Source organism: Anas acuta, chromosome 13 (assembly GCF_963932015.1).
Source record: "Anas acuta chromosome 13, bAnaAcu1.1, whole genome shotgun sequence".
Taxonomy (NCBI): Eukaryota; Metazoa; Chordata; class Aves; order Anseriformes; family Anatidae; genus Anas; species Anas acuta.
Window position 1 is genome coordinate 4,387,103 of NC_088991.1, and position 18,839 is coordinate 4,405,941.

The window sequence follows — 18,839 nt, forward strand, 5'->3', positions numbered from 1 at the left end:
TTGCAGGAGGCGCCTCCGTCCGTGGCAGCCCTTGGGTGCTGCTGTCTGAGGACCGAGCCCACTGCGTGGCACCCATGGGCCTGATCAGCTCCCTGTCAGGGTGGTGAAAAACACGTACTGCGCACTGCTGAGATGCGGTTTTGCCCTGCGTTTTGGAGATGAGAAGCAGCATCTTCTGCTTTACAACTGCCTTCATGTGTAAAGGGAAGCAGTATTTGGAGAGAGGGCTGAGCCAGCAGGTGGGATCCCTCACCCCACTCCTGCAGAGGCAGCCGGGCTCTCTGGGGTGGCCTTGGCAGCAGCGGCGCCCCTGGGGCCCCCTGGATGGCCACAAGCACCCATGGGATGAGGCTGTGAGAAGGCTGCAGAGCGAAGCTGAAGGTCTGAGAGTTTCCCTTTGCAAAGGGAAAAAAGTACATTTTAGGATGCTTTTCAGGAATGATCGTGCTTCTGACATGGCCGCTGAGGATTAAATGTTTCAGCGATGACTCAGAGGAAAAAGGTAAATAAACGTTTTTTATTTAAAACACAGGATTAAATTCCTCCGTGTCTAGATCATTCAAGGTAAAGCTCCTTTAATCTTTTCACTGCCGTCTGCAGACTGTTGTCTGGGACAGCTGCGGCACCGGCTGGGGCGTTTGGGTAGCAGAGGCTGCAGCAGGGACCTGGGAGGTGGCGGAGAGGACCGGGGATGGCGCACGAACAAGCTGGTGTGGGGCGCTCCCACTTCAGTGCGATCGTCCTGGGAATTCAAGGATTAAAGCTGAAGGGGCTGAGATCTCCCCTAGCCTGCTTTGTGAAGCGGAGCCTACGAAACTACACTGTGAAAAATGAAGCTGTGGTAAGGAAAACCCCAACGCAAAGCCACAACATCTGCATTTGTACATATTTCTGCATGCTCCAGAGGACTACGCTTCCTACCAGGTGCTTGTCCGTGGGGCCGTAGCAGCGATGTGTTCCTGCTCCCACCCTGCACTACAAACCCTGCCTGCGGACCTCAGGCTGAGCCCCGCGGGAGGCAGGGGGAAGCTGCTGGGGACTGCATGCCCGGGCACTTTCTGCAGCTGTGACCGTCCAAGCGCTGCCTGCAGGGATAATCTTCATCCGTGGCAATTACTTACAAACGAGTGGGTTTTAATTGCTTGTGTTGCTTTCCGCTTTTTCTTCGCTGATTTTTCCACAGTGCTGCAGGTTCAGGTGTGAGGCCGGGCGGCTTGAACAGGTGTGAACGGGGAGGTTCCTCCCTGCACTGCCGCCGGGTCGCGTATTCCTGGGAAACCCCACACGAGGTCTTCAGCAGTGGTGGGTGCCAGGTGCTGGGGGCTGGTTTTGTCCCTGGCAGCCCACAGGGGAGGGCTGGATCTGCCGTCCTCAGCTCCCACGCTTCGTTTCATGTCCAGCTGCTCGTTTCAGGGGGGCCACGCTTCCCAGAGCCGTTCCAGCTACAATTTGATGCTGCCCTTCTGTAAGAGTTTGGAGTTTAGGAAATTTATCTAAAGTCCAAAGCCTTTTTATAGGTGGTCTTAATCTTCACATCGATCAGAAAATACTCGGTTAATTGTTAAGGAGCACCAAAAAAAAAGGGCTAGCAAGAAATCTACAATATAAAGACAATTTTATTGCCGATAAGCTCTTAAAACTCATTTTTTTTTCCTGTTTCAGTAGGACCTTATTCTTCCTGATGAAAATCCGGTCATAGCATCTCTCATTAAAAATAAAATTATTTTGAAATAAATAAATATATAAAATAAATATCATATACATTTTATAAATAGTTTTGTCCCTATGCACAGTATCCATGCTTACATCGGAATAATGTTCCTCACCCCCTTCCCACCCCAACAGCAGGAAACACCCCACACATCAGGACCAGTCCTTGTAGCATCATCCACGTAGCAAACTCCTGGGCCGCTGAAGCAGGGCACCATCTGAAAGGCTTTTTCTTTGCCGGTAACTATCCCAAACTTATCAGCAGCATCTGTAGCAGTTCTGTGGTCTTTTCTTTTCTTCCTTTCTCTCTCTCTCTTTTTTTTTTTTTTAGTTGTTTTTATTTTTTCTCCCCCTGGTGATCAAGTTTGCTCGCCTGTTTGCTCCTTTAAGCAACCATCAACCATAACATTGAATATTCGGCCTCTCCGACAGTCACCGAGTAAAGAAAGTGAACGAAAATGAAAGATTATACACAGGGTTCCCTCCCTTCCCCTACCCCCACCCCCATAAATAACCCACGTTCGATATACGCTTGAAACAAGGAGGAACAGCAGTGTCTGAATTCAATGTAAGTGCTTTCCTATGTCATCTACGTTTACAGGAATGATGGAATGACTATTAATATAGTGCTCTGGGAAAAAGCTCGGGAGCCCAAGTATGTACACTGACGGGGCAGCTGCAGGAAACATCACCTGTAGTGGAAGAGGTCTCTGTACATTGCAGGTATTTTGGCAGGGTCCACAGGTCTCGGTAAAAAGTGAGTGAATTTCTGATGTCTCTTAGTCCTGTATCCCTCGCGGGGGGAGCCGTCCTTGTTGAGCGCCACGTAGTAATGCCTCTCCGAGTCGGGATGCTTGTAGAGGGTCGAGGCGTACGTGTTGTACCAGTTCTCCTCAAACTGCTCTCGGAAAACGCACTCCCTTGTGAGCTTCTTCTGCGTTGGGGCAGGGATGTGAGAAGAAAAAGACGGGTGTCAAAAAATAAAAATTAAAAAAAATATATATTTTCCTATTTCCTTCTTTTTTTTTCCTATAATTTTCCTAGCTACCTGCTTCTGGCTCCCCTGAGGAGGGGACTGTGCTGCTGGGGATGATGATCGTGGGTGAAAGCTGGAAACGGGCACGAGCCCGGCCCCAGAGACCTCTGAAGCTGGAGGAGGAAGGAGACGGAAGGAGAAGGTGGGTGTGCGCTTTGCAAGGCCCTCCATTGAACATAACTCATGGCTGCAGCAAAACTCCAAGCCTGGCAGCCACGTGGCTGCGGTCGGGGTGTGAACGTGGAGCTCGCGGCCTGGGCTGTGGGACCAGCACCTGTCCCACAGGGGGCAGGGGGTGCCCAGCCGGGGCTGTGCCCCCCCCCCGGCAGCCCCACGCGCAGGGAACGCACACGAGGCACCTCCCGGAGCGGGTGAGAGTTCAAGGCACGTAACAACACAGGCTGCAATGGGAATGAAAGCATTCCTCGGGCCTTTCATCTTCTGAAGCGCCAGGGAGCTGTGATGTGAGGCCATAACAAGACGTGGGGAGGTCTGCACGGGGAGCAGCGCCCCGGGGACGCCTAACCCCGGGGGAGATTTAGGTGAGGCGATGAGTGCGTGCCAGCACGCGGCCGGGGCATCACACGTCGGGTTTGGGGGATGGATGCCACCCATGTCACGCAGCCACAGCCCCTTGATCCCTTGCCCTGGTGGCTTTTTAGGCAGTGGCCGTCACCCCGTGGGCTCTGATCTCTCCTTTGCCAGCTGTGGGGCTGGGCCGGGTCACAGCGAGGAGCGGGGCTGTCCCCGGCCCCACGAGGACCTGCGGGCTGTGGGGTGGCTGCACTGAGTGGCAGGGGACCCGCAGACCCCATGGCGATCGCCCAGGAGGGGTCAGGCCTTTCAGATGAAAGGCAGGCTGCAGACGTAGGATGTTAGAGCATTACAGAGTCTGTACCCACACGGTGAATTATTTGGGCAGGGAATGTGTCTTATCTGTGCTGCACGGAGTGCTCAGTAAATGTTACTGCCTGCAGTAGGTGTTTTGTAACAAGATACAGGAGCTCACCTGCACTCAGAACCTGGTTTGAGTGTTTTGCTGCTAATTAAATGAACCCTGAGGAAACTCGTGGGTCCTCCAAAAGCCTCTGCCACAGCTCTTGTCATCTGAGAGCAGGGGAGCTGCGGGTTTCCCTTCCCAGATCTGTCAGTGAACATGCACTTCTTCCCCTCCCTCCTAGGGTGGCACCTACTCAAAACACCCTGGAAGCTCCTGCCCAACTGCAGAGCAGCGCTGCTGCATTGCTCCCAGCTGCATGCCTTTCACCTGGCTGTTTGGCGGCACCGTGTTGCTCTAAAACATCTTGACTCTGCAGGACATCATTTATTTTCCTGCCAGCCCTGGGATGTCCCCACTGAGCCTGAGGTGATGCAGGGCACTGCCCGGGACTCACTGCTCCAGGTACTGGCTTCTAGTTCTGAAATTGGTGGAAAACGTAGCACAAGTGCCTTGGTGGCAGTGGCTGGCTCTGGTGCTTGATGCTGCTCCATCAATGCATGCAGCCTGCGAAGCTGGCACTGAGGGGAACACGACACTTGCAGAAATTTTAAAAACATCCCTCTGCTGCAAGCTCCTCAAACACCATCATAATGCTAATGCTGTTGTTACACGCTGCTCTATGGACCTTTAAGTAGCAATACTGCAGTGGCTTTCCCTTCTGAAAAGCCATCGGTGCACAACCTGCATATTACAGATCCTAAAACTTCAGGGTTATTTGGGGAGCTGGCTTGTGACTTTTGCACGATTCAGATTGGGGTCGCTGTCATCCCTGCAGTGTCCAGTGTGTTTCCTAGTGTGCAGGGTGCAACAACAGAGAAAACTCCCATGATGACGTCTTAAGGTCAATTCAGTTTCCAGGTAAAGCCTTGTAAAATTGTATCTTTGTTATTTCTGGGAGGTAGCATTAAGGCAGGCCCTGGAACTTAATTAACTCTGTTGATTCATGATCAGAGCTGCAGGGCTTGAAAGCAAAGGAGATACACAGGTTTGTGCCCTCGTTTTCAGAATTAATGAGTAAAAGCTGCAATTCCAGGAGCTGTTGAACAGCCTTGGAGTTTAACAGGAGGGGTCCTGCTGCGTGGTTTTAGGCTTGAGCCAATTTCTGAAGTTTAAAATTTCTGCGTTTTATGGATTCCTGGTGACTTCACCTTTTATCTGTCTTGCATGCTTGTAATGTAATCACTGTCTCTGCTCTTTTGTTTTGGGTAGATGTTATTAAGGAAGTGAAGTGGAAGAAGAAAAGTTATCAATCAATGTTAGCACTTGATTATCTCATATAAGCGTTGGTACCTGAACCTCAGAAGTAGTGGAAGTGGCTGTAGCAATCTCAGTAGATGGGAATGGAAGAAGAAAAGATGATGGAAACTCATGTTTTAGCATTACTGTTCTCTAAGAAAAAGTTTTCTGAAGGCTTCTCTATGTGCATTGAACACAAGGTTACAAGTTCTGCACTAAGAGGTTGATCTGGCTTGGGTAGAGAAAGTTTGTGCCTTCCACTTTGGTTTAAAGCCAATTTATTTTATGTCATTTTAAAATTATTGTGATCCACCCTCAAAAAAACAGTGTCCTCACATAGGGTGCTGGTCTAGAAAGACACATTTAAAAAAAACACACCCTGGTGATGAGTTGAGTTCAAGGCAAGGGGGCATCTGATGAAAAAGCACTGATGCAGCGCAGCAGCTAAAGAAAAGTAACCTTAAAAAAAAAAAAGCTATCTAGAATGCAATTAATTTTCAGAATAGAAGCAATTCTTCTAGCTGACTAGAACTAATTGTTTTATATTGAATTCAATAATTAGGAATTGAGACCTGTAGGAAGGACTCTGCCCAGCTACTGAGACCTGGCATTTTGCCTACAAGCCTGAACACTCGAGTAGAAGCGAGCAGAGGACAGCTTGGCTCTCTTCGGGTCAGTGGGGACCTAACCCATGATGGCAAAGCACTTACTGGGTGCAGCCGCGGGGGATCTGCACCATTTCAGCCCCATCTGCTGAATGAGGCGTTAAGGAGTTTGTGCTGAGAGGAAAGCCAGCAAGAAGGTTACGTGGGGCTTTTGGCAAAACAGGAAAAACTTCAGGCTGAAAGGGTATTTTTAGGAAATTATGAGAAACTTCCCTAACTCCTAAAAGGAGCTGCAGAGAATGCTATAATAAAAATAACACACCGCACTTCCAGCTTCCATGAGAGAACTGTAACACACCTGTAAGACCTGCAGATCCATGCAGATCCTCAGCATGTGGGCAATAAATGTGACGTTACTCATGAAAACGTTCAAACCCCACCCGTTTTGATGCTAATTTTCCCTCCTGTGCCTTTAGCTGACCATTCCTGCCCTGTTTCTAAGAGGCTAAGCCCAGTAACCCCCCACAGCACCCCAGGTGCTGCACCCTGAGCTGGCCATCACTGGGGGAGCGCATCCCCCTCCCTGTGACCCCGTTTTGTGTCTGCCACTGGTGCTCTGCCTCCAGTGGGTACGGTGGAGGGATGTGGCACCACATGGATTTTGGAGGCGTGTGACGGGCACAGCTGGTGACAGCAATGAGGCCCCACAGCCCGGGTTGCTGTGTATTTCGTATCCCCCCGAGATCTGGAACTTACCGACCCATACAGCTCGCCTCTCTCGTTCATGCCGAGGTAGAGTCCCGAATCCACCCCACGGATACTGACCAGCCCCACCGCCAGGCTGATGAACTCCAAAATCCCTAGAAGAGAGAAGGAACGCAAATCATACAGGTGGCAGAACTGATGCCAGGCTCAAGTGACAACCATGAAACGGCATTTCCCAAACAGAGCTGCTCACAGACCTTGCTTACTTTATTTATAACTGCACAGTTCTGAAGTCTGCAGTCCTACACGTGTGCAATCCTTCAATTTCCACCCCAGACTTCTCCCCAGCATTATGAACTTGACTTGTCCGAGGGAAATTCCCTTTCCTAATGAGAAAAGGAGTGCTAGGCGTAGCTGTTGCTTTTATTTTTTTTTTTTAAATCACCAAAAACCGAGATGCAGAAACGTGTGCCTGGCCCAGAGCAGTTTTACAAGGCTGTTACCACCCTGGGTCTTTCCTCTTCACCAAAAGCCGAGGGAGTTTTGTCCCCACAGAGCTTCTGGCATGAGAAGACAGCCCCACACAATTTAAAGTGATGATTTCAATAGAAATAAATGAAAAGCACTAGAAAATGTGTTTCTGAGGCTTGTCCTGTTCCCGCTGCTGCAGTGAGGTGCTTGCCACCCCGAAATGCACAGAGTCTTCAGGGATAAAGCCAACCTCTGGTGTGCACAGGTAGAAACGCACCCGCCACCTGCCCCCTCCAAGCTCCAGGGAAAAGCCTCCTAGAGGGGCTGGGTGAGCCTCTGAATATCTCACACGCTCCCAATCCTGAGGGTGCGGGCAGCTGGTGCCCACGTCCAGCGCTGAACGAGTCAGCCAGGAGGCTGCAGCGAAGGCAGGAGGAGGGTTTGCACCATCCCCGAGCTGTGATGAACGGGCAGGGTGTGTCCGCTGCCGGGAGGGCAGAGTTGCTCTAACCTTTCGCCGGGCTCCAGGTGCCTTAATATAGCTCCCAAAATGTCCAGTCCCGAGCGATTGCCCCACTGATCGGGTTACCTCCCGCAGCTCCTCTGCAGAGCGTGCCCCGGGTCTAAAAGCATCGCGTGACGTTCGGCCACCGGAGCCGGCTGACTCCGGCGGCAGGCAAAGGGATCTTCTGCGCGGTCAGGTGTGGCTGTGCTGACTTTCTGAGGGTGTCACCGCCTAAATATAGGGCAGATATGTGGCCCCAGACCCCTCAGCTGGGCGCAGACGGGTTGGTCAGGTGCAAGACTCAGACCTTCTGCCTCGTGTCAGACTTTTTGTCGGCGCTACGGCTCGCCTGTCTGCAGCCAGCAGGTGCTGCGGGGCGGAGACAAAATATGGACCCAGGAGCTGGAATTCCTTGAGACACACAGGGAAGCAAACAGGCAGCTTGGATTTTAGACCAGTGCAGAAATTTGCCAGGCTGAAATATGCCCAGCTACACTCAGAGCGGGGTAACTTGTTCTCCGTGGGGCTTTGGGCTGCTGGCGAGCAGCACAATGCGTCAGGGCATTCGTTTTCCATTAGGTCCTACAAAGCACAAAGAAAGCACAGCCTTTCCAGATGGCCCACATTTCCTTCAAGGGACTCCAGAGCTATGGATTTTCCCAGAGAGTCGGTTCTTTCCTCTCCCTTGCGTGCCCAGGTTGGGCACACGTTGCCCTCAGAGCAGGCAGTGGGCACAGGCAGCCCTCCAGGAGCTGGCTCTGCTCTTCATGCACTGAGCTTCGGGGTTTCTTATCTGAACAGAGGGATGAGCAGGGAGGGAAGAGGTGCAGGATGAAGGGTTTGCTTCTGCCTCTGCTCCCCACAGGTCCTGAAACGTGGAGCAAGTTACAGACCTGCTGTGCACTTCTCTTTCCCCACCTGCAGGACAGAAATAAGGACAGCCGCTTCTTCTGAGTAACGGGAACTCACTCACCCCTCTGAACAGTGGCACGGTTATTCAGAAAAGTAAAGAAAAAAGTCATACAGGGGGAAAGGAGTACAGGGATCCCTAGAAATGGGGATCCAGGCTGATGACAAGTGGACATTCAAGTGAAAAATGTCTGCGAACTGGAGAGCCGTAGATCGACCCTACGGGTACCAGTTGGGTTGCTTGGTTTGCTTTTGGTCCTTAAATTTATCTTCTGTTGTCCCTGGGAAACAGGAGAATGCTCCCAGGCCTGTTTAGGAAGCAAGGGATGTTGGAGAAAGGGAAGCAGAGAGCTCTTGAGGTTACCCACCAGCAGGCTCTGTCTGTGGCATTCGAAGCCATCATCCCAGAGCAGCGTGTCCCTCCCCAGGAGGCCAGACACCACTCCTCTGGTGCACGTTAGCTGTGTACTTGCTGCTCTTGCAACTGAGATTTCTGCAAGGTGGACCTGTGACAACCTCTTCTGCCAGTGTCACTTGCAGTACTCCCCTCTCCTGATCTCTGATGGCACTTGGAGACGTGCACCGAAGACAGCTCTGTTCGAATAGCACTCAGAACGTAACTTAAACCCACAAAAGTCAGGAGACAGAGTGAAGGCTGAAAAAATGTGGGCAAATATCCATCCTGTCCTTAGCTCACTCCAGTCGCTAGACAAAATTGCAGCTTCGTACATCTGATCTCCAGCAGCACAGGGAGCGGCCACTGGGGCCAGATCAAGAATTTTCTTTCACGTTGTGGCGGTGTTTTTGTGGTAGACCATGGCTTGCTGGTTTTTTTTTTTTTTTTCCTTTCTCTTTTTTTCTTCTCCCTCAGGACTTGCCTCACTTTTCATGCTTCGATTATTCATTCTGTTTGTTCGCCGAGTCTTTTTAGATAATATTAGGAGAGATTTGATTGAGGCTCCAACTGGATCCCTTTAACACCAGAGCCCTGAATGATCTGAGCGCTGTGGCGGCCAGCCCCGCGCGCTCTCGCATTACCCCAAACTATCCCTCAAAGAACAATTCAGCTCGCTGCACCTGTCTCTTCCTGCATGACTGTATTGACGAGCCGGGCTACAGAAACAACCTCAGATGTTGTATCAATGTCCACAAACCTAAAGCTTCAGCTAAAAACCTCAACAACTGTTTGGGAACAGGTGCACTGCAGTCTGAATGTCAAAATCTACTGCAAAACTTGCTCTGGAGGTTTCACCAGCTTCTCTAAGAGGCTCTGTTACAGATCCATTACCAGATTTGTACCCCAGAAGAGCTTTGTTTCCTCCCTTTAGTAGTCTCCGGCACTAACTCGAGGCCTTTTCCTCTCCTCCCTTGCCGCGAAACGCTGTTGGAGTTGCTTGTTGAATGCTGGTGTAAAACAGACTTGAGGCAGAAGGGGAGCAATTCCTCCTGGCAAGGATTTTCCTGGCAGACTGATCTCACTTCCCTCCGCAGAAGGATTCTTCTCATAGGGGTGGTAACGTCAGTCCAAACCCTCTCCAGCCTTTGACCATCCTTTATGTCTCTGTACAGGAAGGTTCCTAGCAGATGCAGTGAGAAGACAGATACATTTTTAAAAACACTTCATTTTATTTTTAATTTTTTCCTGGGATGGCTCAGGTGGAGCTGCCAGTTCAGAGAGAGCAGTTGGGCACTCCTGTTGTCTAAGCTTTCTTCCAAGGATCCTGGAGAGCTTCACCAAACTTTGCGTTAAGCCTCCTCTAGGAAAAATAAGCTGCACGCTGTCATTCTTGTGCGAATCTGTGTTTTTACAAGTATAAAATGTCACATTCCAGGGGACAGGTGTGATTTCAGAAAGCTCCAGTCCTCGACAGATGAGAGGCAATGGTTGCTGCGACCGCTCAGGCGTTGTGGGTAGATGCTTCTGCTGCTTTCCCTGTTTCCTGCTGGCACATCCCTTGACTTCTGTGGTACAAATTAATCTCTCCCTTAATCCTTCCTGTTAGGACCTCAACTGCCATCGCCAGGCTCATTATTTTTCTCCTTGAAAGACTTGGATGACACACACATCTGCTAACTTCTGGGATGGTGCAGATACTGTCTGTCTTTTCCTGAACCCCTTCCAGTAATCAGAGATAGGGATACAAAGCCCAGTCCCAACCTCCATCCCCTCTGCAGCTGGATACTTGCCTGTGCTGGGGCGTCCCTGCGAGCCATCCCTGGAGCAAGCGCATTAATAATCTGCTCGGGAGATCAGGGAGCACCTTCCAGCCATGTGGGCTCGATCTGCCAAACCATCATACAGAGTTTCTAAGTATTTCCCCAGGTGCCCCTAGATTTAAGGCGGCTTCAAACTGCTACCCTGAAACCCTCTCTAGCTCCGGATCCCTCGGTGTAGTTTTGTAGCTCCCCAGCACTGTACAGCCTGCCTGTTTCTGTAATAAGTTCCTGCTTTCTGCCTGCTGCATGCAAAATTTAGGAATGCATCGATACATGACATCCTAATACGAACCATACCAGTAACATTGGAATTTAAATATTCATGGCTACTGAATGCAGATGGTGAATGCTGTGTGCCAATACGTTATTGCTTTGAGTCTCTGCTGCAGTGAGATTCAGTCCAACTTTATCTGAACATGAGGATTCCAGTCTAATCCTGTGGGGCTTTGTCCTGCAATTACAACAAATAACTATTTATTTTACACTGCCTCTGGGAAAACCCTGAAGCAGAAAACTATAATATTTTATATCTGAAGTCTGGTCTAGTTTACGTAGCTGGATGCTGACTGCTAAAACGCTTAGGGAATGCCAATGCTTCGATTTATTGAACACACTGTGTGACTTAAGCTTAAGTGTGCAAAATTCATGAAAAGTTTTAGCCTGTTTAATGCATTCTTCCAAAGTTTGTTTGGAAATACGTTTATTTTACTCAATCTTTTAAAAAGTGGGACTGAGATAGACATAGCCATCTGAAATGGTTTACCCGTATAAAGATAGGTTAAAAAAAAAAAAAAAAAAGAACTGGCAGATTAAACTAAAAAGCAAACAGATGCAGTGGGTTCGCTTTCAGTTTCTTTTTAAAGGTTAAAAGATATGTGTCTTTCGGGAGGTAATTAAAGAACACTTGCCCCACGAGCCCATTAGTACCTTACTCTGACCTGCAGGTTATGACTTTCTTGTTGATTTAGGCAGGGACATGTTACACACACACCTGGTGTTTATGGAAAGCACAGTTCACAGATAAGCTTTTCCAATTGTTCCAAAAACCTGCCTTAAACTAACAACAACAATAGCAGCGGCGGCGGCGTTCCTGAAGTCTCAGAAAGCACCGGTTGCAAACAATTAAAGGCAAAAAAGAATTCCCTTCACCGAGGAGTTAAATCACTTGAAAACTGTAAAAAGTCTTGCGAACACTTCTCGCAACCTGTTGACAACATAGCTGAGATCACTGGCATGGGACTTGTTGATAGCTTACCCAGACACCTGCACTAGATGCTGAAGTAGCGGGAATTTTTCTTAGCTGTGCTCAAACTTACTGTACTCCTTCGCCTGTGGCTTGGGATGCATTTTTTGAAGATTACATAGAGTCTCATTAGAGATCCCTGCTCTCGTGTGACACAGATACAGGCTCTGAAGTCTTCCAGCTTTATTCCAGACAGCAAGGTAAATCCACAGCGCTCTGCCTATTGTTCCGTCTGCTCCTTTCGGAGGTCCCCTAAGCATTTTTCCCCCTTCAGCTTCCCCCTTCCTTTCCAACAACCTCCCGAAACCGAGCTGCAGCCGCCCGTCCGGCCAACTGAGCCCTGCCTGCTCGGGGGAGACTCCTAACGAAATTCACGCAAGGAGAAGAAATCACATTAGCTCACGGATGTCTGCCGAGGCCAAGAGGAGAAGGAGAAAGAAAAGAAAAAAATACACGAGAAAGCCAGGAATTTCTTTTTCCGACGTGCTCCCTGCTTCCCTTTGCCTGCCTCGGGGTTAAGTCCAGGGGCACGGGCAGAGCTGAAGCGGCCACCCCGCGGTCCCCCCATCCGCTTTTACTCGTTTTTTTGCCTCTTTTCTTCCCCAGGGCTCAGTCCCTGTGCACCTGCAGGGCTGCCGGGAGGGGAGGAAAGGGGGAAGCACGACCCGCCCGCCCCGCCGGGCAGCGCTCGCTGAGCAGCCTAATTGCATCCGGCCGCTGCCGGGCTAATTAATGAGCGGGGCCGGGGGAGGCACCTGCCGCCGGGCCGGGCCGCCACCTGCCGCCGGGAGCCCTTACCGAAGCGGCTGTGGTCTTGCCGGGTGCCGTGCACCGTGCCGTTGGGGAAGATCTCCAGGTGGAAGCCGGTGCGGCAGTAGAGCTGGCGCCGCCGCAGGATGCCCTTGAGGTGAGCGAAGTCGGTGGGCGAGCCGCGCTGCAGCCGCCCCTCGATCTGCCCCAGGCGCTCGTTGAGGAAGCCGGCCGGGTCGGCCAGGGGCAGCCCGGCCAGGGCCGGGGGCAAGCCGTGCAGCTCGGGGTCCAGCGCCCCCAGGAAGCCGCCCACCTCGGCCATGGGGCCGCGGGCGAGCAGCGGCCCCCTCAGGGCCCCCTCAGAGCCCGGCCGGCCCCGCGCGGCCCGCCCCGGCTCCCCGCGCCTCCCATGGCTGGCTGGGGCCCGCTCGCGGATGCGAACGGCACTTTATATACGTACACACTCCCCTTACATTGACATATTGGATATTTAAATGCAAGCCACACCTCACTGGCATCCCCTTTGGCTATCGCTTTTTTTTTTTCCTTTCTCTGATCTTTTTTTTTTTTAAAAAAAAAAAAAGCTTCCCTCCCTCTTTTATTATGAAAAAAAAAAAAAAACGGCAGGGAAAAGCTCCACGCGAGGCTCCGGGCAGGTCCCGGCTGGGAGCACAGAGCCCCCGCACGCAGCCGGGGATGCGGCCCCGGCCCGGCTCCCCCTCGGGGGCTGCCCGGAGCCCCCCCAGGGTCTGTCAGTGCCCCGCAGCCCCGGCCGTGTCCTTCCCCCCCACCCCCGCATCACACTGACCGCTGTGGAAAAACTAACACGTAGGGGAGCGTGTTTTATTTTTTTATTTTATATATATATATATTTTTTTCTCTCCAGCGTCCGAGCTGCAAAGCGATCTCTTTGAAAAGTGATCCCGCGGCGTTTTTACGGCCGGGTTTACAAGCGGCCGGCGCTGGGCAGCCCGGGCTCGCTCGCCACCTTCCTCCCGTTGCAGACAGGTGTTTCCGCGCCCTCCGACACCGTATCCGTGGCAGCAGCTGCCGGCAGCGCCGCAGACGGACGGAGGCAGGCACGGGGAGACGTGCGGGACGCCAGGGGAGGGGAAAACGCCAGCCCGGCCGGGCAGCGCCCGAGCCTCGCTGAGGAGCCGCAGCCGCAGCCGGAGCCGCCCCGCCTCAGCCCGGCCCCGCCAGGCGGCGCTGCCGCTGCTCGCCGCGAGCCCGCTGAGGGCAGCGGAGGATCCGCATCGCCCCGTGCCCCGCCAGGGGAGGGGAAGGACCAGGGGGGAGCCCCCACCCCCAAAAAAACAGCTCCCCAAACCCCCCCCGCAAAAGCAGTCCGCAAAAACAACCCGCTCCGCCGCTGGGGACACCTCGGGCTGCAGCCTCGGACCCCTCCTCAGAGGGTCTCGGCAGCCGTAAGGGGCCTCACAGCTCAGGGATCTGGCCCTTCGTCAGGTAGCTCCCCTCAGGACTCGCTCCTCTGTGGGTTTGTTCTGCCTCAGCGGGTCCTGCCCCTCATGGGTGCCCCCTCAGTGGGTCACACGTTTTGGCGGGCAGCTCCCCTCAGGAGGGGACACCCCTCAGTGGGGTTCCCCTCAGTAGGTCTGGCACCTCAGCGGGTCCTTCCCTCATGGATCTCCCCTCTCTGGTCTCCTGTTTTGGCGGGCAGCTTCCCTCAGGGTGATTTACCCCTCCTCGGGGAGCTCCTCTCAGCAGGTTTCTGCTCAGCCTGGCTGTCCCCTCACGGGTCTCCCCTATAGCGGGTGTCCCTCAGCAAGTCTTCCACCTCTCAGAGGCTCTGCAAGTAGCTCCCCTCCAGAGGAGCAGGGTTCCCCTCAGCAGGTCTGTCCCCTCATGGATCTCCCCTCAGCAGGCCTCACGTTTTGGCAGGTAGCTCCCCTCAGGAGGACTCACCCCTCCCTGCTTTTTCCCCCTCAGCAGGTCTGTCCCCTCATGGGTCTCCCCTCACCAAGTCTCTCCCCTCAGCAGGTTTCCCCTCAGTGGGATCTGTGCCCTCATGGGCTTCCTCTCATCGAGGCTCTCCTGTCAAGGGTTTTCACCCCTAAGCCCCCCTGCAGTGGGACGCTTCTCCCCACATCTATCCCAAGGCAGAGGGAGGGTTGGAATGACCATAACATGCACCCCCCTTTCCCCCACAGGCCCGGGCAATGCTCTGTTGTGAGGACGTGAAGAAAATTGTGATATTACGACATGGAGTATCCACACGTGCATCTGCAGCGGGTGAGGGATCTGGTTTTTAAATGCGAGATGGGGGTGTTTGTTCCTGTCAGAGCTGCGGCTGTAAAAGGGGTGTAGTTGATGCAGAACTTGACACGTGAAGCCTAAAACCATGGGTGTTTTTAAAACGTAGTCTGTTCCTGAGGTAGTAAAATCTGCACAAGTGTGTTTGCTGGCTATTTGTCATGTATGGTTACGTGGGGATACCACTGTCTGTGGAGTTCAGGCATCCCTCAGCAAAGATGGTGTTTTTATGTCTGTGTTATTTATATGAAGATTCAGGTGTGGTTGGGTAACTGAAGGAAACAAACTTTGCTGGCTGAAAATGAGAGAAGCCCGAGGAGGAACACCCCAAATCTGAGTAACTGCTAAGGTCATAATCCTGTTAATGCTGTGAATTTAATGCATGAAATTCGTATAATGTGAATGATCCCAGTACAATCAAATACTCTCTTCTGTAAAACATGGGCTTGCTGAATTAAGTGAGTGAGTTTTGCCTCTGGATTCATAGAGACCAGGATTTCACCTCATTCCTAAATATGTCTGAAGGTAAATCATAGGAGTATTAAGAAGAGAGAGAAAAAGACAGTTTCTTATTAAAGGACTAACTAAACCCTGTGGAGGCTTCTGCCACTGACTTCAACAGGCTCTGGATCTGTTTCAGTATCCTTAAGCCCAAATCCATACAATCACTTATAGGAATACTTAGGAAACTGGAAAAAAAAAAAAGTAAGATTTCAACTACATTACAGTAAAATCCAAGATGAAGTAAAAAGAAACAAAAACCACAAATCTCCATACTTAAATAATGTGTAACAAAAGCAGAGAAATCCCTCATCCAAGCTGACATTCCTCACTTAACTCTCCATGATTATGGCCAGCTTTTGAAGTGTCCGCAATACGTTTTATTGAGAAGTTGTATGGGCTGGTACAAAACGTTCTATTTAGGCACAACAGGATGCAGAAAAGGTAGCTTTCTCTTTTCTTTTTTGTCTTTAATTTCCTGGTTTGTTTACATTTTTACTAAGCTGAGGAAAGAGCAGAGTTGTGCCCTGTATTGCTTGAAGAAAAAAAGGTATGTATTTTGAATACTCAAAGCTAGAATAAATTCTTTGGAAAAAGAAATGTTTTTAGGTATTTTCTCCTACATTAGATAGAAAACAGGTATGCACTCAGCAATTTCTTGAACGAGGATAGACACTTTTACACAATTTGTGACACAAAGTGTGATGTGTTACAGAATTAATTTTCTGCTCTGCTGTGTTATAGTTTATGCAGTTCACCTGGCTTACTCGTTGATTAAAGCTTGTATTGTCTACCTTGGTAATTGAAATGGTTATTGCCAAACCATCTTGTATTTCAATTCACGGAAGAACTACCAATGATATTTATTCTCAGCTGGCACACGTGAACCTTGCAGGCCCTTTCCCATACGCTCTGATTGATGTGTAGCAAGGTAGTAAAAATACTGATGGCATTTATTTGCAAAATAATTACTATTTGCAGAGAGCAGCTGCATTTGATATCTTGCTATAAAATGATAGGAAGAGCAGGACTGGGGGCAAAGCAGTAAATTAATTAGAAAAGAGTAAGACAAACAAATGCAATGAGCAAACCTAGATACTGCACATCCTCTGCCTGGGGCAATTCCATTTGTTCAAGAAAAGGTCAGGATAGCTAAAAATAAAAATAAATTGAAGTAACAATGGCCATAAGTCAAAAATCAGACATGAAGAATATCTGAGGAAAAAGGAAAAAAGCAGAGCCTTGTACTTTAGAATAATTATTCTGCTTCCCTAGCACATCCCACCGCAGGATCTCAAAACAATTTATGCACACTAATGAATTAAGACTCACAACCAAGGTCACTGTGCGTCTATGCTTTCCCAGACAATCTCATTTTCCACTAAGAGATGTTTTCAAAGGATATTGATGATTTTCTGTATTTTCGGGAGATTTTGAGTGCACAGCAGCCCTGCTGGAGCAGTAGCTCCAGCCAGGCATCTGTCTATCCAGAAACCAGACACGTCCACTCTGTGTGTGCAGGGAGCCCTTCTGCCTTTTGTTGTGTGGCGGCCATCTGCGCTGCACATGGAAGGAATGTCTGAAGTTCCCCGGCAGATAAACAGGGCAACCACCTTTGTGAGGGGGTGAATAAACAAATTTTCTTAAGGGGGGTGAAGGATGGTTTATTGGTCTTTATCTTTGGTTGTTTTTACTTAAGCTCGTGTTATTGTTATCTTTTGTAGTAGCACTTCCAGGCCCTAAACCCAGCGTAGGCCCGGTTTGTGCCAGATACTGCATTAAGAAGTGTGTTACAAACATCACTGCTTTCTCTTTTGGAAAGGTTCGTAATGGAAGGCAGCATGAATGAAACAGCTGGATTTCAGTCAATATATAGAAGTACGTATATATTTTTGCAGCAAGTCTAGAATCGGAGGCAGGTTAAAGTGCGGTTCTGGAGATAAAGCTCCAGACTTGCCTGCCTTGGTCTTGGGATCAGGTGCCTAAATGAATGATGTGTTTTTCAAAGGGGGAAATCCCACCTTCTCCAGTTACTGTTTATTTCAGCGTCAGACGTGGATCTGCTGCTTTTAGTAATCCCAATATGAATCAGTAAGTAGGAAGCAGAGTTTTTCTGGCTCACTGCTGACTCACAAGAACCCACTTAGCATGAATTCCTGTATCTAAGTCACCTCTCTATAGCCCTGTATAGGGGAGCAACTTATGTACGTGGATGTGTAAAGGAACGTCAGCGCTTTGTTGATACTCAGTTATGCAATTCTGCCTTGGTTCTTTCCCATTTTGAAAACTGAAGGGGTTTATTCACCCTGAAAAATTACACCTTTCCTTGTCACAGGTTTGGTTCCTGACTCGAATTATTCATACTGATACATTTCCCAGTACTAGAGGCTGTGTCAGGAACAGAGGGGGAATCTTAACTGGGGGAAAGTGGTGCATATTACAGTAGTTTCCATTTGGAACTTTTTCTTGGGATTAGTGCTGGAATTACAGGACTGCTGAGTTGTTAGGCTTCTGCTTTTGGCCAAGTGTACCAGAAGAAACTTACCTGTGTAGTTGTGCCACTCCGTGTATTACAATGCCAGTGCAGCTTGCCACGTAGCCACTGACTGATATACAAGTTTTCTGTCCACGGTGCTCGTATCTTGCACGTACCTTTTACATTGTAGTCTGTACTGTAATTTCATGCCAAGACAGCAGCATGTCCTTCCCAGACCAGTTGAACCAAGGAACATGACAGAAGTTAGAAGAAGGGTATCTTGGTAAAATCCTTTTGTTATCATCCATTTTTTTAAAAGCATGGTTTAGGAAACAACTAAGGGTGGTAAATAATCTGTTACAGCATGTTTGTCGTGGCTGCTAAGGGGTGGGGGGCGCCCAGTTAGCAGTGAGTCACTTCCTTTTCTGTTTTCACTGCTGGAGAAGCAGAAGATAAGGAGGCCATTCAAGTTGCAAAGTGTGTTCAGGATGCTGAAGTCTGTAAGGAACAACATCTTAAAGGACTGCTTCACTCTGTTGTGTTGGAGCCTTACCGTGACTTCAAATTATATCCTAGACCTAGAGTGGGACTTAAAGCTGTAATCTGTGTTTTGAAGCACCAGTGCAGCACAGTTGTGATCAACAGACTTGATAGGCACTTCAGTACCTCAGTACTTCTCTGTTTTAGGCTGAGAAGCTCTCAGTCAGCAGGATGTAAATTGTTTTGTGGCTTACAGGTGAAATATGGGGCTAGTTCTTTCTACTGGATCTGTCTCTTGCTGTAGTTAGGTAATAAAAAGGATAATGTCATAACTCCTCTCTGGAAAGCATAGACTCAGAACATACCTATGGAAACACAAAAGCCAGTTCTAGTCCTACTCCAGTGAAAAATGTCACTTATTATGTTATTCTTACATGTGTGTCTGTTAACTATATCAAATTTTTACAGAATTGTCCATGACCATGGGGGCGTGTATGTCTCTATCTGTATCAGTTGGTATTGGTCAAATATTAAAGAGTCACAGCAAAAGTCTGTCTAGCCCCATATCCGGCTTCTTGATAATGGCTAATAACTTGTGTATGGAAAGAGTATGGAAAACAGGATGAGGATGGAGTGATACTTCCTTTGGCAAAGCCTCCCAGCTTCCAGCGCTTTCTGGTGTAGGCACCTTCCTGAGCTGGAGTCTGTAGCTGTATCATTG

At 49.8% G+C, this 18,839-nt stretch overlaps 1 protein-coding gene and 2 long non-coding RNA genes across 4 annotated transcripts in view; 1 reads left to right on the top strand and 2 right to left on the bottom strand.

The window, feature by feature from the left end:
* Positions 1–1,598: 1,598 nt before the first annotated feature.
* FGF16 (fibroblast growth factor 16) lies at positions 1,599–12,831 on the bottom strand. Its single transcript, XM_068696961.1, has 3 exons — positions 12,436–12,831; positions 6,344–6,447; positions 1,599–2,644 (listed from the first exon to the last, which is right to left on the bottom strand). The coding sequence occupies exons 1-3, from the start codon at positions 12,707–12,709 to the stop codon at positions 2,399–2,401; spliced, it is 624 nt and encodes a 207-aa protein (XP_068553062.1). The 5' UTR covers positions 12,710–12,831; the 3' UTR covers positions 1,599–2,398.
* Positions 9,326–12,210, bottom strand: LOC137863639 (uncharacterized). The gene is made up of 2 exons (XR_011101015.1): positions 11,650–12,210; positions 9,326–10,845 (listed from the first exon to the last, which is right to left on the bottom strand). It is a non-coding gene; the product is annotated as an uncharacterized lncRNA (long non-coding RNA).
* Positions 12,405–18,839, top strand: part of LOC137863638 (uncharacterized) — a 28,080-nt gene continuing 21,645 nt past the window's right edge. For both annotated transcript variants that reach the window (XR_011101013.1, XR_011101014.1), the window contains exons 1-2: positions 12,405–12,544; positions 14,559–14,640. This is a non-coding gene — a long non-coding RNA (uncharacterized lncRNA). The remainder of the gene's footprint in view (positions 12,545–14,558; positions 14,641–18,839) is intronic.